Raw genomic sequence first — 23,782 nt, 5'->3', positions numbered from 1 at the left:
ATATGCATGCCGCCCCCTAGCGGCACTCCTTGTAGAATACAGGTTTACCCAAGTTCTTCAGTAAAAGTAGTGCTAGAAATTTCCTTCAGGGAAGTCAATTAGTGAATCCTAATATCCAACTCAACATACGATTGCCTACCCCCCATTTCATGTAAATAATCATGTCCTGATTTCTTCATTTGGAAGAGTGGATTTCTTCATACATCTTTGATGTCCTAAAATTAAACTTACTCATTAAGCACCAAAAAAAAGTTAAAATAACTTCCTTTTTCATTCAAAAAGATATATTCCAGTAAAGTGGTATGTTCCAAGGAATATTTATTTATTACGTACTATGTGCCTGGAACAGTATTAGAATCTGGAGGTCTAGGAGGGAACAACAAAGACAAAAGAGGTCTCTGTCTTCATGGAGCTTATATTCTAACAGGGAGAGGGGCAGAAATAAATCATGAGCAAGGTGACTTTAGATTGTGATAAATTCCATGAAGGGAATTAACAGGATGGAGTGTTATCGAAAGTAATCATGGAAAACCCTCAGAAGTAACAGTAAGCTGAAATCTAGACCTTCTTTGGGGAACATCCTGGGGAGAAGCAGTTTAGGCGGAGAGAATACAAATGTAAAGCCTCTTTAGTGGTCGAAAGTTTGGCCAAATTCCTGAACATATTGCAGTTTAGAGTAGAAGAGTCACAGGGAGAGAAGAGACTAGCATGAGGGGCAGTTGAAGCAGTGGTGGTAGAGGGTTTGAATTTATTCTCAGTGCAAGGAGGCAAAGGGACTTTTAAGTGACATCTGATTCATAGAGAGGGCAGAATAGTTGTGGTTGAAAAACAGTGACAGCCTCCCTCATACAATATGCTTCCAGCAACAGGGATCAAATCTATTGTTATTACCGGTATGTTTATCACCTGCTATAGTCTCAGGTGAGATGCAGGGTCTTAGTTTACTCACCTATAAAATGAGGGCAAAGTTTTTGAGTTGGGAATCTCCTCTCAATTCTGTTTTATTTCCAATTAGTAATAGAAGAAAAACCTTCATCTTCACATAGCACCTTATTGTTTATAACAACAGCACTTCTACCGTGAGGTGATTGATGATTACACATATGTGTGTGTTTCCCAGTTTACCAAAGGTTGAAGTGTGGAGGTGAAGCCTATAAAGGAGAAAAAATAACTAAGAAGGCACAAGTATTATTGCCAGCTTTTGAAAATATTTTCATTTGGGTTTGGAAGGAAAAAATTTAATTAACAGGAATTTAATATTCTAGGATGACAAGAGTTGGTGGAGGCACTGGGAAATAGTGATGGTGGTGTTGACAGCAAGTGAGTAAAATAATACTGATAATACTTTTAACGACAATAGTAACAGTAATGTAGTGAATAGAGAATGTGAGGTTTGTGGAAAGGCTTGAAGACAGCGAGAAAGGTAGAAGGTGTCCACTCTGACTCTAACATGCTGTGTGTATATCACCCCACCCTCGTTTATTTCAGATTCACAATACCTAACCTGCGGAATGCAGAACTGCACCGAGGCCAGCAGAAACAAACCTTTCCCAGGCTACATTGACCCAGACTCTTTGATTGTCCAGGATGATTATGTGTTTGTTCAGGTATGAAAGATCCACTTCCATTGACTGTGTCAAAGACATTTCCCTTCCCTGCTTCTGTCCCTAATGCAGCCCCTTTGCCTGCTTACACTCCCTGAAAAGCCATAAAGCAAGAAAAAAAAAGCATTATTATTATTATTTTTTTAACAACTTTATTGGAGTATAATTGCTTTACAGTGGTGTGTTAGTTTCTGCTGTATAACAAAGTGAATCAGCTGTATGTGTACATATATCCCCGTATCTCCCCCATCTTGCGTCTTCCTCCCTCCCACCCTCCCTATCCCACCCCTCTAGGTGGTCACAAAGCACCGAGCTGATCTCCCTGTGCAATGTGGCTGCTTCCCACTAGCTATCTATTTTACATTTGGTGGTGTATATATGTCCATGCCAGTCTCTCACTTCGTCCCAGCTTACCCTTTCCCCCCCACCACCAAGGCATTGTTTTTTTAACAAAAGGAACATTACCAATTTGAAGCTTCTATACTAACAGAATAGTAATTCCTTCCTTGGGGTGGTATCTGGAGGACTTGTCAATGTGGGGTGCCTGGAGGTGGTGAGAGGCAGAGCCGATAGAGCACGATCAGCCTCTGTTGTTTACAGGCACGACTGAGATCAGGGTCAAGAGAATTTAGATGAGATGCATTCAGACAGGTTTCTCACCTCTGCAAGAGTGAGAAACAGCTTGAGAAGCTGAGGGTTCAGGAGTGGTTAGAAGAGAGAAGGAACAAGAATGCTTTGTTTCTTTTCACATTTAAGGACAAATTTAGGCTTGTTTGGACAAAACATTTAAAAATTCCTTTACTGCTTTCCATGCTAAAATTGACAAAGGTACAATAGCTAAATAGTTTATATATATAAATAAACCTACAGTTTCACTGTGATTGAGACATTCTAGATACTAGTATGTTTACTTGGACAAGAAATCATAATTTAGAATATTTAATCCCATGTATTGGGAAGTAAATGTTCAAATCCCTTACTATCAGCCTATGTACTTTTAAAGTAGTTCACAGTTACACACACACACACACACACACACACACACACACACACACTTCCTTTTCCTCTAGGAAAATGAATAATGAGCACTCTGATAACTTCAGCATCAAATTATCAAGTGACATTAAAATGGGAAATGGTTACCCATATTGGTTCTGTGTATAAATGGTTTCTCTATCAGTGTTGCTTCCAGGGACCTTTCCTGTTTTCTAGCAACAGTTTATAATCCACATATATGACTCACAAATGAAAATCAATTGTGCATTTAGAGTTTTATATATTTTCTACCCAGGCCACTATGAACATATAACCCGACACTAGGACCAAGAGGTGGTCTGGCCACGTCATGGTGAATATAACTTTCTAGTCACATTTTTACGTGTCTGGTGAAAATTCACCCAGAGCATTTGTTGACATTCTGAGTATGCAAACTCCAGATGACTTCAAAGTCCAGATGTTTACATGGGTTAAGAGTAGCAACAGGAATTCATAGAAACTGAGAGTAAAAAGGTGGTTTTCAGGGACTGGGGGCTAGGGATATGGGGAGATGCCGGTCAAAGGGGGTACATGTCCAGCTATATGATGTATAAGTAATAAACAGCATAGTGGCTATACTGTATTATATACTTGAAAGTTGTTATGAGAATAGATCTGAAATTTTATCACACACATAGACACAAAATCTTAATTAAGTAAAAGGATGGAGGTGTTAACTAACCTTATATGAGGTAATCATTTCACAATATATGCATATCAAATCATCATATTGTACACTTTAAACTTGCATGTGCTATATGTCAATAATATCTCAATAAAGCTGGGGAAAAAACAGTGGCTCCAAAGGAGAAAGAGAGTGGCAGTGCACCGCTCACAGCCTGCACCTCGTGGTGCTCAGCTGAGTTGGAGACCACAGCGCTTCTCACCCTCCCTCAGACTCACAGCGTTCTTTGGGCTGTACATTCTGGGCAGACCTGGGGGAGGCAGCTCGCCATTTGTTCTCTTCGGGGAGGTTGAGATCTGGAACGATTTTGAACCACGATCCTGGCTTGGATTTCCATCTAACGCATCAGCAGCACTGCTGTGTGTGGGACATGCTCACAGCCAGCAGTGTGACTGCACAGAGCCGGAATTCAGTGCCGAGATGGGCGCTCCCGTTCTGCCGCTCTGTGACCTGGACCATTCCCTTCTCATCTGGCACAGGGACCTGTTTGTGTGGTCAAAGTCTTGGGGCTAGATGGCTGGGCTGCTGAGGGACACAGATCCAATATACCCTAAGGCTTGTATTATTAAAAAAAAAAAATTGCTAAAAATGTCTCCTGACTTCTGCACCGCAGGGCAAATTGAAGAATTGTATTTTTGTGCAGTGGGTTCACTTTGGGCCTCTGAAATCACATACACTGTCTAAGTTGTTTTTGAACTGAATGCCAATTCTTTACACTGGCCCACAATACTCACTTACGCTGTTGTGTTGGCAGCTACCCCCTTGCATTCAGGGGCTGTCCTTCTGTGACCTGTAACTGTCGTAGTAGCTCTTCTTACACCCTTTATGTTTACGCTCCAGCTGACATCAGGAGGACGGCCACACTACTACGTTTCCTACCGAAGGAATGCGTTTGCCCAAATGAAGCTGCCCAAATATGCTTTGCCCAAGGTATGGCCTGAATCAATTTCTCTATTTCAGTGTCTACTCTTTTTCCCAAGGACTCTTTCAGTCTCTTGTAGTTATTTATTTCTTTTCATCCCCCATCTCTGTTTCTCAAGTTCACTTCTTTACTTTCCTTTTTGCCAACCTCCTTATCCTTCTTTCTCTCTCAGTGGTCCATCCCTCCCTCCCCCACCTCTCCCTCTTTCTAATTCTTTGGAATTCTTGCTGTAGGAGCATCTGAGTAAATTGATAACTGACGTGCTTTTGCTTTTCAAGTGGGATGTATTGGTTTTCTAGTAGGACAGAAACTATGCTTTGGATACACAGTATATCAGTGCAACAGGTATGATACATATCTATATACCATTTTGTTGTTATTAATCATGGAGAGGTGATGCGGCGATGTAGCGTCCGACATTTGCTTTCTTTCCCAGTGGAACTTACGAGACTGGTTTTCTTTAGGGTTCGGAGACACAGCTAATTTTTTAGACTTTCCCAAAGACATAGTCCTTTAAAAAGAGTGGCAGAAAAAAGTTAAAGACTCCCAACCGCTAACATCCCCAGACTCTCTCCACAAACACTGAAGAACTGCGTTAATATGGAGCGCCACCTAGTGGAAGTGAAACTGACTTGGGAGCTCAAAGCTGTGGATTTGAGGTCTTGCTGCCACTGTGATGTATTTTAAGTAGCCAGAAATTGTTAATGTATTGTGCCTTTTTTTTTCTAGCAACAACCACTGACATGTGAGTGTTTTTATTTTTAAATTTTTTATTGAAGTATAGTTGATTTACAGTATTATATTAGCTTCAGGTATACAACATAGTGAGTCAATATTTTTATAGATTACAAAATAGTGGTTATATTTTCCTGTGCTGTGCAATATATCCTTGTTGCTTATTTATTTTATACATAATAGTTTATATCTCTTAATCCCATACCTCTATCTAGCTGCTCCACCCTTCCCTTTGCCCACGGGTAACCACTAGTTTGTTCTCTGTATCTGTGAGTCTGTTTTTTTTTTTTTTTAATATACATTCATTTGTTTTACTTTTTAGATTCCACATATAAGCTATAACATAGAGGATTTGTCTTTCTCTTTCTGACTTATTTCACTAAGCATAATACTCCCTAGGTCCATCCATGTTGTCACAAAAGGCAAGATTTCATTCATTTTTATGGCTAATATTCCATCACACACACACACACACACACACACACACACACACACACACACACATCTTCTTTATCCATTCATCTGCTAAAGGCACTTTGGTTGCCTCCATATCTTGGCAATTGTAAATAATACTGCTATGAACATTCAGATGCATTTATCTTTTTGAATTAGTGTTTTTGTTTTCTTTGGCTATATACCCAGCAGTGGAATTGCTGGATCATATAGTAGTTCTATGTTTAGTTATTTGAGGAAATGCCATACTGTTTTCAACAGTGACTGCACCAATTTACATTCCCACCTACAGTGTAGGAGGCTTCTCTTTTCTCTATATCCTCCCGAACATTTGTTATTTGTAGACTTTTTGATGATGGCCATTCTGACAGGTATGCCTTGATCAATAGAACAAGGGAGATGTGTGTGGCTGTAAGAAGGGGACTGTGTAGGTTTAAACATAGCTCAGCTTTGAAAGCTTTGGTTGAACAAAGAACATAAATAACTGCTTTTTCAATTGTGTTTTCATGACTCTTCGTCTTGTATTTTTATCCATGACTTTGTAGTTTGCTATCTTGGACCAACATCAGCTACCTGCCCAGGGAATCAGTGATAGATATAGCACAAGGGCGCTGCAGGTCTCCTCTCCCAGGAGAGACAGTGGCTTCTCCAGGCAGAATTCTCGTCCTTGGTCATCACTCTGCCCCTAACCCTAGCATAGTGAAAAGTGAGCTGTAAACCTCAGCCCATTAGAGATAACACACATTAAATTACACTATTAACTGCAAAGAACTACTTCCATATTAGTAGTTATTTTTTTCAGCTGCTAAGAGATTAATGACAGTGGTAATTGCCCAGAACTATATGCCTACGCCTGTGTGTGTTTAAATGCTCCTTGCTCTTGATTCGGCTTAAAACATTTTCCAAAAAGACAAACACAGCCTTGGAGTTGTGCCTTAGATGAGAATTGGGTAAAGTCAGTATGTAAAAGAAAAATTGAGTGTTGTTAAAATTACCCTTGATAATCTTTTAGGGAGGTCCATGAGGGAGATGATCATGTTACCTTGGTAAGTCCAACAGAGCTGGTGGTTGTTTTGCTTTGTTTTGTTTTTGTTGTTTTGTTTTTTTTTCACTTGAGCACTGAAATAAATTGCTGTCTTTGACCAATAAATGAAGGAGTTGGCTTGCAAGATTTTCACCTTTAAAAACAAGAACATACTCAATGCAGTGAGATGCTCCTGTTCAAGAGACATGTGGGAATTGGGACCACATCGGGAAACAGCAGTTTCAAGCCACTCATCTCATGCTTACTTACTCTTGGGAATATACTTTTTGAGTGGAATAAGTTTCAGCCAAACCAGAAGCTTCTTGCTGCAGATTTGAGGCTAGAACTTGAGTCTCCTGACTCCCAAACTGGCATTCCTTGTATTACACTTTTCTACTCTCTAAATAAATTAATAGATTCTATTACTAAAAGGGAGCAGCACCCACCCCCCAAATTTTTATATACTGAGGAGCATCCAGAGAAAAAGTCCCATTGATCTGTGCAGCCTCAGAATGGTATTTTAAAACAAAGAAACCACTTGGCCCCTTGGCTGGAGTGTTGGGAAACACATACTGTGCGTTTCTTGTTCATAGCCATCACGCCAGTCACTGTTGACAGCTGCCCCCAGTGGCATCTTGCCAATCTGGAAGGAAGAGTTTTAGTCTGAGCCTCAATTGGCTGTCTGGCCCCTCCCACACTCTCCCAGATGAACAGGTTCCATTAGTCAGCCTCATCTGAGGTCCAAGGGTAGAATGGGGTGATTAATTTAGCTTGTCCCCAGAAAAATCAGAACCACTACAGCGAATGAATGTACTATTTGGTCCAAGTGGGTGTTTATTATTTAAGGCAATGAGATGCCTCATTACAATCCCATTACACCTTCAACGAGAAGCCCCAGCTTGAGTGGAGTGATCCATGGCAAAGATGCATTATTTCAGGACCCTCTATCAAAGCAGGGCTGCTGCAGCTGGAAAGGAACAAAGCTTCATGCTCACCAAAGGAACTGAGACAAACCTGCACTTACATGCTCAAATTTTCTTTAATCATCCCCTGCCATTGTTTCAACTCTTGAAAGACTGAGGTTACCCTGAGCTGTATTAAAAAAAAAAATAATATAATGGTAAAGATGACCAGAGAGGGAGGTGGGGAGATTTTAGTATTGCTGTTACCATTAAGAGTGTGAGGCCCTCCAGACAGGGAGACCTAGTGACAGTTTTCCTCCCTTACCGTACTTGGAGCTCATTCTGAGCTACTCAAGTGAGATAAATGAGGCAACACATATGAAAGTGCTTTGAGCATTTTGGAGGACAGATACACTATAAAAGTAAGGTAATATTAGTATGGATCTAGTTGTCTGTGTTGGAGAAGATCGATGTGAACCGGGGTGTGGGTGATGAAAAGGCTGCTTGATTCACAGCGAGAGACCCTAATTCCAGACCTAGATCTGTCATCCCCCTGCTTTGAACCTTGGGCTGGTTTGTCAATTTCTTTTTTTTTTTTTTTTACAATTTTAAAATACAGAGCTTAGATTCACAATAATATTTTCTCAAACTCATTACTCAATAAAATGCCCTTAGAGATGCTTCATGAAAATTTGGTTCTATGATCGTGAGTTTAAAAAAAGAAATCAACTCCATTCCATGCTCCTTGCCTATAGACTAACAGAAGCTCGCTGATACGTTAAAGGCTCTAGGATGTCCTGTGAGCAAGAAAGCTGTATAGTTAGCATTAATCAAAACGTTTTACAAAAGGATCCATTCAAAAAAAAATCTATTAAAATCGAACAATAGTGGTGTCCTATGGAACAGATGTTGGGAAGTGCTCTAGAACATCTCAGAGTTCACTTCTTGGTCTAAAATTTTGTATCTCAGTATAAGCTTTCACCATAAAGTGCCATTTTGGGTGAAATAACATATTTTCCTGATACAGGCGCGTGTAGGCAAGAAGAGAAAGGAAAGATGGCATTTAAATATGTCAGACGTTTCAGTTACAGTATTTAAGACCAACGTAGTTTTTAAAATTTTTTTTTTATTTTTACATCTTTATTGGAGTATAATTGCTTTACAATGGTGTGTTAGTTTCTGCTTTATAACAAAGTGAATCAGTTATACATATGTTTCCATGTCTCTTCCCTCTTGCGTCTCCCTCCCTCCCACCCTCCCTATCCCACCCCTCCAGGCGGTCACAAAGCACCGAGCTGATCTCCCTGTGCTATGCGGCTGCTTCCCACTAGCGATCTACCTTACGTTTGGTAGTGTATATATGTCCATGCCTCTCTCTTACTTTGTCACAGCTTACCCTTCCCCCTCCCCATATCCTCAAGGTTTTTAAACAGTCTCTTCAGTGTAATTAGATTATATATAGAGAGAGATCTGCCCTTGGCCCTTATCTAGCCACGGCCATTTAATCTGTTTTTGCTCTGTTACTTGTTCTCTAAGTGACGTAAGTACTTGATGCATCTGTGTTTTGCATTCCACACCAATCAAGGAAAAGTTTGAGTGGGCTGCGGTAGTATGGTTGATTTACTCTGGCCCCTAGGATTATTTAATGCGTCCAAAGGCACAGTTATGCAGGGACCAGGTTACTGCTGGTCCAGGTTACTAAAATATTTAAACTTGAATTCAGGGATGAAGCTACATCCTGCTAACAAGGAAGGAAACATGAATTGGGAGTAGTTGTTTAAGGGTTCTAAATGGTAGGGTAAGGACTTTGATCTTTGTCCTATAGGAAATGGGGGGCCGTAGAAGGTTTGGCCCTCAGTGGATGAATGGCCTTTGGACCAATTCCCTCAATTAGAAAGAAACAAAACATTAGGATGAACCACTTTTTGTTAAGTGTATTAGTTAGCACCCTAATATTTGCAATGAACAGAAAGGCCAAATCAACCTTGCTTAATCAACAAAGGGGGTTTAGGGTTTGCTTAACAGAAAATAGCTAGCATGTATGGAGCAGATGCTAACACCAGGCACCGTGGTTAAATGCTTAACACTTACTAACTGATTTAATCCTCACAACTCCACGAAGGGCATATTATCATCTCTGGTTTGCAGGTGGAAATCCTGAGGCACAAAGTTCCGTTCGCACAGCTGAATGACAGAGCCGGGATTTGAACTCAAGTAGTTTTCTTTCAAAGACCATTCTTTTCATCATTTTGCTCTACTGTCCTCTCTAACTAAACAAGTTTACGGGTGGGCAGGCTCCTTAGATATCCACATTCAGAGACTCAAAGACTATCATAGAATTTGGACCATCTCTCTCCACCTTTTGAGCCTATTTTTCCGAGATTGGCTTATCCTCTGCCTCCAAGCTATGTCTCCATCAGATCTAGACTTTATTTTTATTCCAACTGCTTACAAACGAACAGTAGAAAATAACTTTTTTCTCTCTAATAATTCCACAGTCATTCTCGCATCATGTCTTACTGATTTTGCCATCACTGATCCAATCACTGTCATCAGGAAAATGGAATTTTCTGAATGCTAGGCCTACAAGATCACTTCTGGTGCCGAGGGTGGGAGAAAGTAGCAAAGACTGAGCACAGGGAGGAAATTTATCTGAGAAGCATGAGGATGTTTTTTCAAAGAACATCAAGCTACAGTTGCCAGAGGAAATGTACATAGGCGTTGGGCTGATATAAGATGTGGCCAACTTTTATACCAAACCTTAGTTTGCATTATCAACCAAATTGAATTCACGGGCAGGATTCATTTTTGACCTCCCCACTTCTTCTATAAAAACGTTCTCAAACTCTAGAGTATGGCAGTAAGGCCTGAGAAGGTGTCAGGAATACAAAACCCTTTGGATAAGGACTTCTTCCTTCCGGAATCATATGAGTTCACTATGGTCAGTTTTCAAGAGGAATGAGAGACTTGCTCCTCTAAGTCTAAAGCAAAGTTGAAGCTGAATTGCTGATTGATTGAGAGAACGTGGGCATATATTACAATGGGAAATTTTGAAGTTAGGTAGAATTTTCCGGCCCTGGAGTTGTTGCCAAGGAAGATTGACAGACCTCCTGAACCTTTTCAAGGAGAGTGGATGATCCCTCTGGGAGGATCTGAGCCCTGAGCTACACAAAGGCCAAGAACCTTTCCAGGTTGTTCTTTTACCTTTAGCCTTATACATAATTCTGTTTTTGTTTTGCTTTTTGGTTTTTGAATGTGATACCAATGTGTACCACCTTGGGCGAAGGGGGGAAGGCTGCCGAGAGCAATGAGCGGGATCTCCTGAAGGAGACAGCAGGCCTTGGTTTGAGACATCAAGCCTTGGTCTATGCCAGCCTCTCCCTGAACACCCACTCCTCTGGAGTTCTGAATGGGGAGAGAAGGGATTTGGAATCCCCACGGCAGGGACATCTGCTCACTGCCTCCACATTATGTCTGCCTTGTTTCTATCTTCCAGGACAACCGGAGTCTGAAAACGTCATCATTTACGCAGACTGTTTTTCCCTGTTTCATTTAAGGTTTCCTGGGGAACTTCTCAGGGTACAGGTTTTGATAAGCTAAGTCCTTGGACACTCATTAACCTGAAGATTAGTGCTCTGGGGATCTCACGTGAACATTTTTCCTCCGGAACCTCTAGGGGTTGCTGAGCCTTAGGGAAGTGCTTCTTAAACATTAATGTGCATATTAATCATCCATGGATCTTATTAAAATACAGATTTCTATTCGATAGGTGAGGCCTGAGGTTCTAACAGACTTCCAGGTGATGTCCATGCTGCTGGTCCCTGGACCACAGTGAGAGATGCAAAGCTTGTCTGTTTTCTCTCTGCCCCTCGTATTTGCCCCAAATATGCCTTCTGAACATGTACTGTGTTTGTGCTTGGCAAATTTATCAGGATGCCTGATTCTCCAAACTCATACATATTTGAGAAATTATCCTTCAAATTATCTAATGAGGTAATTAAATTGTAACTGAGCTACCAAGCATCTCCCTGTCCTATTTTCTGATGACCTTACTGCCTAACCTCATGAATGACAAAGGAAATATGTGACCAACACTTAACTATTACGTCACAAATATGCTATAGGAAAATCTCTGTCCTCCCTCACAGTACCTATGAGCCTATTCTGGTATTCTTCATCAGATTCCACTCTGTGGACGCGTGCCAGTTGCATTTATAAAACTCTTTTTCCTGTTTCCTTCCCTGCGTCTTTCCTCAGGACATGCATGTCATCAGCACTGATGAGAACCAAGTGTTCGCAGCGGTCCAAGAATGGAACCAAAACGACACATACAACCTCTACATCTCAGACACCCGTGGTGTCTACTTCACTCTGGCCTTGGAGAATGTCCAGAGCAGCAGAGGCCCTGAGGGCAATGTCATGATCGACCTCTATGAGGTATGTCACGAGGCACGTGTGGTCCTGAGCCACTGCAGCGCTGGGACTGGCAGTTGAAGTCCGCAAGTTGGCCGTTTCCTCAATCATTTTAATAACTAGTTCCTTATGTGGCCTCATTCCATGGGGGAGAGGGAGGCGGGGTTGCAGAACATTTTTATTGGTTAATTTGCAATCCACGAAACAGCTCTGGGAGGGATTCTTTTTTTTTTTTAATTTTTAAAAAATTTTTTAAATTTTTTATTTTTTAACATCTTTATTGGAGTATAATTGCTTTACAATGGTGTGTTAGTTTCTGCTGTATAACAAAGTGAATCAGTTATACATATACATATGTTCCTATATCTCTTCCCTCTTGCGTCTCCCTCCCTCCCACGCTCCCTATCCCATCCCTCTAGGTGGTCACAAGGCACTGAGCTGAGCTGATCTCCCTGTGCTATGCGGCTGCTTCCCACTAGCTATCAGTTTTACATTTGGTAGTGTATATACGTCCATGCCACTCTCTCACTTTGTCCCAGCTTACCTTTCCCCGTCCCCATAAAACAAATACCGTATGCTAACACATATATATGGAATCTAAGAAAAAAAAAAAAAAAGGTCATGAAGAACCTAGGGGTAAGATGGGAATAAAGACGCAGACCTACTAGAGAATGGGAGGGATTCTTTGTTGACCAAGTCCACAGGCCATGAAGCCCCAGAGGGCTTGGAAAGTATCTAGGGAAGCAGTCAAACAATTAAAGGGTTTGAATAAGAGTGAGCCTAGTGTGAAATTTGAAAACAGTCTTGAGGGGCTAATAGGGTGTCAGGGGTGATGGCAGTACTCCCTTACATCTCTCTGAAGAAAGAACTAAGAGGATGTCTTTGCATTGCATCAGAAGACACTCCCTTGTCAAATTCTTTTCCCATTTAGGTCATTACAGAATACTGAGAGAGTTCCCTGTGCTATACAGTAGGTCCTCGTTGGTTATCCATTTTAAAGATAGCAGTTTGCACATGTCAATCCCAAACTCCCAATCTATCCCTCTTATATGTATAACTGAATCACTTTGCTGTACAGCTGAAATTAACATAACATTGTTAATCAACTATACTCCAATATAAAATAAAATTTAAAAAAATGATTACAGCCAAATATTGAAAAAAAAAAAAAGACACTCCCTCGTACTTGACGACCTTTCTGACGTGTGAGCTAAGATCAATACGTCTTTCTTTTCCTAAAGAGGGGTGAAGAGGAGAAACAAAAAGCAGAGTTTACTAGATTTCCCTAAGGGAACTCTGACCCTTTGTTTCTCAGAATGACCAGCTTCAAAATAAAATCATATGTTGGATCAGTTAGCTTTTATGACAAACACCAACACTTTAACGGCCATTTAAAGCACAGTCAGGTGAAAAGAAAGCTGCTATCTGGGGATGGATTTTAGCCATTTGTCGGTCTTGTGCTATGAAGGATTTATAATAGGATATAATGAGCCATTATGAAACATATTCAGAATTTGGGAAGTGCAATCATACACATATTCGATCTGAAAAAGAATTATAAAACTTATTCAAATATGTTCAGTCATAATGATGTCATCATTTGGTGAAGGATAAGTTCAGAGAGTAGAGGTTGTTTGTGTAATGAGAAGTAAGGGAATCATATCCAGTATGTCAAAGAAAGAAACCAATTTCACTTAAGAAATTTAAACCTATTATTAGAATTCCTTTTAATGCTATCTATATACCTTCATCTTTAGGAGTTCTTGGGAATTTTCTTCTAGTATCTAAACTTCTCTGTGTGTATAAAGGCATGTTAACAAACTATATGCCCATTTCGGAGCTCAAGTATTTGTGATGGAAATTATGGTAGACTAGCATAGGACGTACTTTTTGTGTATATATTTAGAAAAATACCATGCAAATTTTTTATACATTCACAAGTTTCTTCCACTTCATTTCCTGCCCATGTTCCAGATAAATATAGTATCATATATCTCAGCCTCAAACTGCACATGTATTCTGGAAAACATTTACATATTCTGGTGATTTACCTTCAAATTCATGTAGGGTAAAATTCTGATTTAGGGTGTAAATTTTAGACTCAGGCTGGCTGGGTTTAAATCCCGGCCATGCCACGTGTATATATTCTTGAGATAAATCCAACAACTACTGAGCCTCAGTTTTCTTGTTTAAAACAAGAGAGTAAACATGGTACCTCCTTGATAGGATTTCTCTGAAGATGAAATAAGCTAATCTTCTTAAAGTACCATGAGCAGTGCCTGAAATACAATACTCAACAAATTATAGATAGTATAATTGATATTATGTTCCAGTGAGTTTAAGCCCCAGAACAATGTTCTGGTCTTAAAATCTACCCACATTGTTTAAATGTCCAAAGTATTTCCACCATTTTGGATCTCTGCTTCTTTCCATATTGTAATTAGCAGGGCCATATGACATCCTTTATCACCAAAGCTGTCTTCTTATAAACAAATGTAAATTGCAACATTTCTTTCCTCTTTTGTAAATGTGTTATAAACATTCAAACTTTACGCGTGTTTTTTTGAAATACCATATGTTTTCTTGCCTTGATCCAGCATTTACAGTGGAAATATCTTGCTCTGAGAGTATGAAGTCTAATCAGCTGTCCCACATTAATCACCCAGTTTGCTTCCCTGGTCTCGGCTCTGTCCCTGCTCTCCTGAAAACATTTGATTTTCAGGTTGCATTTTTTCCTTCCTGATTATCTTCTCCCCTCTTTTCAAGTCAGTGTGGAATAATTTCTCTGGATAATTTTTTTTTTCTGCCAAAATAGAGACCATTTAAATTAGTCCCTTGATTATGGAAAAGATGACAAATTTGAACAAGAATGACTTTGTCATTTCCTGTTATTTGCAACTGTTCTCATGAATGGTTTTCTGAAATCAAAAATAGCTAACAGGTAGGGAGTGAGAAGAGGAAATAGAATGACCTCTGGACACGACAAACCATTTTTTGGTAATCTTTATGTTTTCCCTTTGGGTGTCTCTTGAGGTTGACTATCTGTTGGGAAACTGCTGGCTCTTATTATCATCACTTTGAACAGCGGTGTAACTACATTATGTAAAGGTGTCCTGCATCCTGGGACCGGGGAAGAAGAGTCTTTGTTTTATTAGCCTGGCAGTTCACAGCAACTTGAATTGAAATTGATGTGATCAGAATGGCAGTGCCATATCTGCTGATTACCTAGGTAGAAAGAATATTGGCTGACACAGAACCTGGCACAAATGTTCCTTAAATCTGATTGTTCTGCCTAGCAGGAAGCTGAAAGCCATCCAGCCTGAGTTTCCCAGTAGAATTGCAATGAATGATGAGTGGTTAGAGATAAATGAAAAGTAAGAAAATCTATAGATGAATTAATAAGGAGGAGAGATGAGCAGTACGCAAGGTGAGGGTGACAGAGTATACACAGAGTTCACATCTGCTCACATATGGGGGTGACTGAGAAGGATGGCATTTATCCTTTGCTTCTACATGCCAACTGCCTGCTGTTCTTATGTGCTCTTTATACTGTGTTAGCAGAGGCGAACCGTGTAATGTGTGACTGTATGAGTCTGTGTATCGAGCATGTGTATTGTTGGTGAGTCTTTGTGGGAAATGCAGAGGGAAACACAGTTCTCATTAAAATCAATCATCTTATTCACTCACTCCTTGCAACCTTACGACAAATGTGGTTCTCTCTACGTTAGAACTGTATGTGTCTATGTGATGAGGTAGGGAAATGTTGGGGACAAAGTGTTGGAGGCCCATCTTACATGATTTAGTTATTGAAATACCAGAATTTCCCCTCAGTGTGAGTTGACCATTGGCCATGGACCCCATTCAAAAGAGTCAAGACACGTGAGCCAGGAAAGTAGGCTGCAGAGAAAAAAATGCTAGAGAGTGATTTTTGTTGCTGCAAGATCATACTAAATAGATGATATTTGGGGTACCATTATGTGCCAGGCACTTTATAAAGAACCTTTCATAATTATCTCATTCAGTCTGTATGTTCACTCTATGACACAGGGACTATAATCACGCCCATTTATAGGAAAATGGAGTCAGAGAGAATGCGATCATTTTTATAAGATTACAGAGCTAGTAAGTGGCAGAATTAGGATCTGAACCCTAATATGCAAACTCTTAGCTAGAAACCATTATGTGTGTCCAGAAAGATCAGTATTTAGGCTTGTATTTGATTGTGGCCGAGTAATAACCCTAAGATAGAAGCACACGAAAGAGCGGGATAAATAGTATTAGACTTGACCTAGCTATAGAGGAAACCAGACCGGAAGAAGAAAATGGTCTGAGGAAAAGCCGGCATAAACAGGATCAGCAGATGATCGCTGTGGACCTCTTCGCCATCCTCTGAACCAAGTCCTGAGCCTGCAGTTATAGGTGAATTCAGGCTATGTTATCCTGTGGCTCCCAATTTTGTCTGGTGGATATATTTGCGCAAGAGAATCCTAGAAATGAGTGTCCCCAAATTCTGTCATTCCTGAATAGCATAAATTCTCCAGTGGCACCATGTGGGATGGTCACAGAAGACAGCGTGCCTGATGGTGGCCGGAGCAAAAGAGATGTGCTGAGAGTGTCTGAGATGTGTGATTCCTAGTGTATTCCTCTGGTGTGGTGATGAGAGTGGATCTGACAGCTTTGGACAATATCCTCCCTCCTCTTGGAAGGAGGTATCAATTAATGATGATGAAGAGCCCTTTGGCTTAATGGACCACGACAGTTCACCCCAGCCAAGCGAAAGGGTTGTGTTGGGATTGAAGTCACCTGGCTGACAAATTCAGAAGGCACAGAATGTATGAGTGAGGCACAGTGAGCTGCATGAAAGACGCCACCAATGACCAATGCATGTTCTGTTACACACATAATGTCTTCTGTGCATTACGAACACCTTCTCTTTAAAAGAGAAGGCTCCATGGTTCTGATGATGTAGCTTACACCTTGATTCCTGGGAAAAGACTACCTCTTACAATCCAGCATAAGAGATAGGGAGGAAAAATGCTCTCCCACCCAGGACATAGTTATTACAGGACATAGAATATACCATCTAATTATTCAAGGCTACTCTTTCCCTGGGTAGGTGATGCTGCCTGACCAAGGTCACAGGGAAGGAAAGAACACTTAGACATTTTTGGCAATGGGTTCCCTGATGTCAGAGGCACCCTTGACGCCTGATGAGTATGTATCTCTCCTGGCTGGGATCCTCTCTTTAGAACAGAAAAATATCCTATCTCCAAAGCCCAAAGAAATCATCGTGATGAATATGTTCTCTTTCTTGCCATTGTTGTTGATTCATATTTTTATTCTCTTCAAATTTTGACACTTCAGATTTGTAATTAAAGTCTGAGACAGAGAGGGTGGGAGGCATCAGCTCCCAATCAGCATCGGAGGCAGAAATAAGCAAAAACCCCTGTGTAAGATCTTCCCAACTTAACCTCTGTGCAGGACATATGGAAGATCAGGACTGGAGAGTACCCTCTAGAGGTGAATATTAAAAAACAAAGAAGATATCTGGGGTTCATTCTTTAAATCACCAAAGAAATCCAAGTCTCAGCACCTAGCACATTCTGACTATTAAAAAAAAAAACCCTGCTGCATGACTGTAAAGTTACTTAGACATTCTAGGTGCTGTATTTCCAGTGCTTAGAATGCATGATAAGTGATAGATATTCAAAAAATATTAATTGAACAACTATTGAGTACATGTACTAAAGAATGAATGAAAGGCGACTTCCTATAATGTCCACATATGATATTTCTCTCAGGAAGCTCTAGGATGAGAAAGAAGTTTGAAGAACTAGTACTGCCAAAGGGTTAAGTGCTTGGGCTCTGAGATAGACAGACTGGTGTGGAGTCCATTGCTAAGGTTCTCCAGGGAATGACCTTAGGCAAGGGACTGACGCCATCCAGACTTTGGTTCTTGCCTGTGTGAAGTGAGGATATATCGAGTCTACCACTTAGATTGATGTGCTTAGGCTTGCAAAGCCTTTCATGTAGTGTCTGACATTTCTTAAATACTCAATAAGTTTGGGGCACTATTAATGTTGTTCGGTCTTCTAATGCAGAATTCTGCCTATTTCATTAAAAACGAAGAAAAAGGACTTCTTGTACAAAGTGACTTTTCAGTTATTAATTTTAATGAGGGAATACGGTGGATTGAATGATAAATCAAAAGTTATACTCAAGTGGGAGACAGTGATGTGAGAGATGACAAGAGAATCTATGAAGAATTAACATGTGGTAAGGAGTATTAGGAGTGCAAGAGACATTTCCAGGAAGACTGGTGCCCTTGAGAAGCTTACCTGGTTGTTGAGAGCAAAGATGTAGGTACCATCTATACAAATTGGAGGACAGAGAAGAAGAGCTGGGGACAGTCAGGATGAAAAAGAGGTCCTGGTTTCTGGAGAAAGGCTTACTGAGCTGGGCCTTGAAGGATCGATAGGGAGAGGCATGTTGGGATGCTGTCTAAGAGAGTGGGAAACTTGATCAAAGAAAGTAAGAGGAGAGAAGGGAAGGTAGCATTTTGAGGCTATCACCCTGGGGAATGGTCAGTGTACTGTTGTACTTTATGTTGGCTTGAGGTTTGAGCTGTAACACTTCATATTTAAAAATCTAATCAAAATGTTATTTTGGCTTATATGATATTAGAGAATAAGAAATAATTACTAATACCTTTGAAACTTCTGGTATCAAATTCCCCTGTATGAGAGGCAAAGGAAGAAAAGTGGCTTCTTAACACACTCGGCATCTTTGTGCAGAATTCAGAAAGGTAGAAAAGCTAATAACAGCTCTTTCCCTGAAGGGAGACAAACTCCCAACAGTGAGATGTATCATCCTCATAGGAATATGTTCCTTAGAACTCTGTGTCTATGTGAAGCATGTCTTCCAGTAGGAATAGTAGTTTTCCTCCCACCCCCCGCCCCATCCCACCATAGTCCCACCCCAGTCTACATGCTGTGGACGCAGAGGGAGGTTGTCTGGCAACAGAAATATGTCCCTCATCCTCAGCAGAAGCCCAGACCTTACACACACACACACACACACACATTAATACACATATGCATACATGTACACACAAGTACACACACATTCCACATTTTGGGCACTAATACTGCTCCCTTGGTATGCAAAGTTCTACAGTAAGAGGGTAGAGGTTCTAGAGACATATGATGAGACCTCACAATAGGCAAGCACCGAGACACATAGATAGACTCCTCAGGCTCAGGGAGAAGGAACCTTGAATGGCACAAAGCCCCAAGAGCAAGCAGGGGTGACCATCTTTGCAGACCAGGCCAAAGAAGCCAAAACAAATAAGTAACAGATAGATAGATAGACAGATAGATAGACAGACACCTCAAGTGGGATTTTCACAGGTTAAGTGCCTTGGCAACAAGAGGAAAATAAGAAGACACTCTCTAGGTCTGTACCCTGTTGTGACACATTCCCTCAGCTTTGCCAAGTTTCTGTTCCTCAAGATAAACCTGAAGCCCAGGCTGCCAGAGATGAATTACAAAGCACAGGCTGTCTGCTCAAGTGGCATTTGATAATGCCATGCAGTCGGGGGCCAATAAATTCACCGCTTCTGCAGATCAAATGCACCAGCTTCCTTTTTTTAAAAAAAAATAAATTTATTTATTTATTTTTGGTTGAGTTGGGTCTTCATTGCTGCGTGTGGGCTTTCTCTAGTTGCGGCGAGCGGGGGCTACTCTTCGTTGCAGTGCACAGTTCTCCCACTGCGGTGGCTTCTCTTGTTGTGGAGCACAGACTGTAGGCACGCCGACTTCAGTAGTTGTGGCACGCGGGCTTCACTAGTTGTGGCATGAGGGCTCAGTAGTTGTGGCTCGTGGGCTCTAGAGCGCAGGCTCAGTAGTTGTGGCACATGGGCTTAGTTGCTTCGCAGCTTGTGGGATCTTCCCGGACCAGGGATCGAACCCGTGTTCCCTGCATTGGCAGGTGGATTCTTAACCACTGTGCCACCAGGGAAGTCCCAAATGCACCAGCTCCTAAACACGCACAACCCTGCTCTGACACCCGTGCCAAAAGAGAGACAGGGCAGGGAGGGAAATGGGGAAGGGAACTACCGGGATGGGTAATATTTTTATCCATTCTCTACGTCTTGTAAACTTCTAGAGTGTTGCATGGTTATGACAGTGTCATTTCTCTTGTTTGGGACTGCTATGGAGGGAAGACAGGTATGACTGCAGGAAAATTCTGATTTATGAAATTGAATCTTTAAAGAATTGGCAGTTTAGTCATTTAAATATGTAACAGCCTCTCGAACATATGCGAAACCAGCATGAGCTTCCCTGGTGCGTAGTCCTTATGGAGCCGAAATAGTGAATAACTATCAATAAATATTATTTGTAGTTAACATATCGTTATTGGGAGGTAGAGTACTTCTGAAAATTTACATCTTCCACATTCACGGGGGATCCACAATGCATAAGAAAGTGTTCTGGCTACTGTTACTGGCCCCAAATGAGGCTTGTTTTCCTAAGTAGTTCACAGTATTCCGCCCAGAAACTCGTTTATACCATTTATTTGCTTAACAGATTTGTTGTTCCAAAGGAGTACAAAGTTGGCTCAACTCTAAATGATCCCAGATGCCAAAACAGCAGGTACAAACTAATGAGGTTTGTGTCAAAAGCAAAGGCAAAATGTGCATGTTCCATTGATCGAAGCCCAGCCTCTTTGAATTGACAGTCAGAGCTGTATTTGTTGAAAGAATGTTGGAAGTCCAACAGATTTGGGTGTGAACTCCAACTCTCTGTTATCTTAAGCAATTAAAATTTCCTTATGCCTTGGTTTCCTCATCTGTAGAATCGGGATAATAGCTGCTATGCAGGTTTATAGTGAATATTGGAGGTTTTACATATAAAGTACTAGGTATAGTGGTTCATATGTGACAAGGACTGATACCATGGTTTCATCCTTCTGCTTAAAAATTTTCATATTATAATATAAAGGGGCTGAGTTAAGTTAAATGGGTTCAAATATGCTTGCTAGCTTATTCACTTACTCCGTCTGTGCTCCAGAAAGACACTTAATCTAAGTTTCCGTTCCCTCATCCTCAGATGAGGCTGATGGTAACTATATCTCCTGGCTTTTGTGAGCATTAAATAGGATAACCTTTGCATAGTGTTGAAATGCACTTGTCAACACATTTCAGACCCTTTTTTCACTGCCCTCAAGTTTTCCTGGGTTGTCATAATTTCAAGCAGAGACAAATATATATATAAATATGTTTCTTAAGTTCTAAAACGCATGAAAAACATGACACAATTAATGATTTGCTACTGCACAGTTTGGCAACTTCTCAATTGTTACCTCTTTCCTAAGGTATAAACAAGAGAGAAGGCAATCATATTTTCAGAGCCAAATAATTAATAAGGACTGTTTATAGTAGGAACAATAGTGTTACAGAAGTGGAGGAGGGATTATTTGACAATTTAGGGAAACCACTGCTTCTTTAAGTTTAAAAGCTGTTCTCTTTTGCTCAATGTATTTTGGTAGCTTAATAGAGAGATCTTTTACAGAAAAAGAAGAGTAACAGTAATTGGATCCTGAGTTTTAACTGACCTCTTTTAATTGCCCAAGGCTGTAGATAGTGCAGTGATTTAGTCATTAAGGGCAGGGGCTGTGAAGCCACAGAGCTCTGGGTTAAAATCTCTGATGCACCACTTACTATCTGTATAACATTAGGCATTGTGACCTTGGGCAAGTCACTTTACCTGAGTGAGCCTTAGTTTCCTCATTTGTGAAACAGAGTAAGTGAGACTTATCCAGAAGGACCATTATAAGAATTAAGTGAGATAGAGTATTTAAGACTATGAGTGCTATGCCTAAAATAAAAGTAACCCCTATTTATTTATCATTTGTCAAGCACAGAACCAACAGCATTAGAGTTTATCTGTAGGCAACAGTAAGCTACTACCAACCTACCTTAGGGGAGATAAGAAGCCTCTATCATATTTGCATTAAGACCCTCATACCACAAGGGGCACGGGTCTGTTGTCTTCTGTCCCAGGGGGTCATTATACACAAGCATGACCCTCACCCTCTTTCCTCCAAGACAAGTGCTCACAGCTGAATTTGACAGTCTTTTTTTTTTTTTTTTTTTAAGTAAAACAAATAGATTTCTTCTTAAATTGATGTATTTTTCAGCCATGTCGATTTTTCCCAGGTAGCAGGGATAAAGGGAATGTTCTTGGCTAACAAGAAGATTGACGACCAAGTGAAGACTTTCATCACGTACAACAAAGGCAGAGACTGGCATTTGCTGCAGGCCCCGGACACGGACCTAAGGGGGGACCCTGTGCACTGCTTGCTGGTGAGTCTCCGTATTGGGGCAAAATGTCCCACACGGTGAGGGCTGGAGATGGAGGTTCAACAAGCAGAGGAACATATTTCCAGGGCTTCTTGCTCAGCTGATGAACAGAAGGGGACAGGGAAGGGTGTGAAGGCAGTGTGTAGAAAAGCAGCATAGCTCTGCCTCTTGTGATTGGACCAAAGTGATAAGAGAACATGAGTAAGTTTCTTGCTCATTTTAAGGATGTTCAGTTGATGCCCAATTTCTGATGAGAACCTCATATTGTAGTTTAAGGGAGAGTATGATAGTTTCCATCTATGGTGGGGAAACGTACCCTTACTTTCCTGGGAATAACCTGTTTTGGATCTAATGATACATAAATTCAGCTGTAGAATTGATGAACTGAATGCAAAATTGTGTAGGTGTATTTTCCAGTGGAGATGTTTATTCATATTTTCAGAGGAATTTATGCCTCAAACCAAGGTAAGAACCACTGATTTAAATCCTTAATCAGTACACTTTATAATATGTTCCATTCATTTATGTCATTGTATAAAGTTGGTGTTGGTAAACCATGGCCTGTGGGGCAAATCTGGCCCACTGCTTGTTTCTTTAAATAAAGTTTTATTGGAATGTAGTCATGCTTATTCATTTATATATTGTCTATGGCTGCTTTTGCTCTACAATGGCAGACTTGAGTAGTCATGACAGAAACTGTACGGTCCACCAATAAGATATTTATTATCTGGCCCTTAAAAACAAAAGTTTGTTGACCCCTGCTTTGAAGTATGGCTTTTTAAAAATTGTCTAACATTTGGGCAATAGGTAGATCAGATCAATGTATTTGTGTATTTGATTATATGATGGTATCCAAGAGAGGGATCAAAAATGGGTCTTGCCTTCAAGGAGTTTGCTGTCTACCTGAGGGGGAATAGATTAATGAGTGAAAGATTATAAGGTCACATCTCACTCCTCTTAGTAGTTCTGGGGCCTGCCCTGCACTTGACACATGAATAGTTACGAGTGAATGAAGAAGGAGGGGAAGAAGAGATTACTTGTAAAACAAAGAATCATTAAATGCTAATTTCTAGAAAACAATTCCAAAATTGTATTTAAACGCCTGAAAAGGAGAGACCAGTCTGTAAAGCTAGAAGAGACACCTCTTAGTTTTAGTAAGAAGGGCTTGATTCATATCAATATTCCCACCCGTCATACAATCTCAACTTAAATGTTTTGCACACTCAGCGTGCTTCCTTCTGTCCCATGAAGTCTGAGCAGTCACTTTGCAGGTGCATCTCCTACAGCTGTAGGCGGGTCACCCTCCCAGTCGAGAAGATGCCAGCAGCCATAGCTTGACCTTATTAGTTGCAGAGGATATCGCAGTTGTCACCACGCATCAGGGGAAGCAGTTTGAAATTCAGCCTCCCACTCAGCTTCTATCCTTATTACTGGCAACTTACGGAGGTGGAGTGTGGGGGAAAGCCATTTGTTAGAGTAAGTACACAAATCCAGTTGCAGAGTAAGTAAATGTAACAGTCACTTACTGAATGCCTACTCTATACAAGACATGCTTCAGTAGCCTTTTAAAGACATGCCCACCTTCCTCCTTCAGCAGTTCCACACTGGAGCAATGTGGTATTTTAGCCAAAGATGCACGAGATGCA

General features: G+C 40.7%; 1 protein-coding gene across 1 annotated transcript in view; it reads left to right on the top strand.

Annotated features, from left to right (window-relative positions):
* SORCS1 (sortilin related VPS10 domain containing receptor 1) overlaps window positions 1-23,782 on the top strand; it is a 576,135-nt gene that overhangs the window by 418,804 nt on the left and 133,549 nt on the right. The window contains exons 8-11 of the mRNA XM_027113082.1: window positions 1,489-1,607; window positions 4,165-4,254; window positions 11,618-11,797; window positions 21,993-22,139. Of these exons, the coding sequence (XP_026968883.1) occupies window positions 1,489-1,607; window positions 4,165-4,254; window positions 11,618-11,797; window positions 21,993-22,139 (536 nt within the window). The remainder of the gene's footprint in view (window positions 1-1,488; window positions 1,608-4,164; window positions 4,255-11,617; window positions 11,798-21,992; window positions 22,140-23,782) is intronic.

This window comes from Aethalodelphis obliquidens, unplaced genomic scaffold (genome assembly GCF_003676395.1).
Source record: "Aethalodelphis obliquidens isolate GAN/ISIS:26980383/991018 unplaced genomic scaffold, ASM367639v1 scaffold11, whole genome shotgun sequence".
In the NCBI taxonomy this organism is placed as follows: Eukaryota; Metazoa; Chordata; class Mammalia; order Artiodactyla; family Delphinidae; genus Aethalodelphis; species Aethalodelphis obliquidens.
The sequence above is the reverse complement of the archived record's forward strand: the minus strand, read 5'-3'. Positions and strand labels throughout refer to the sequence as shown.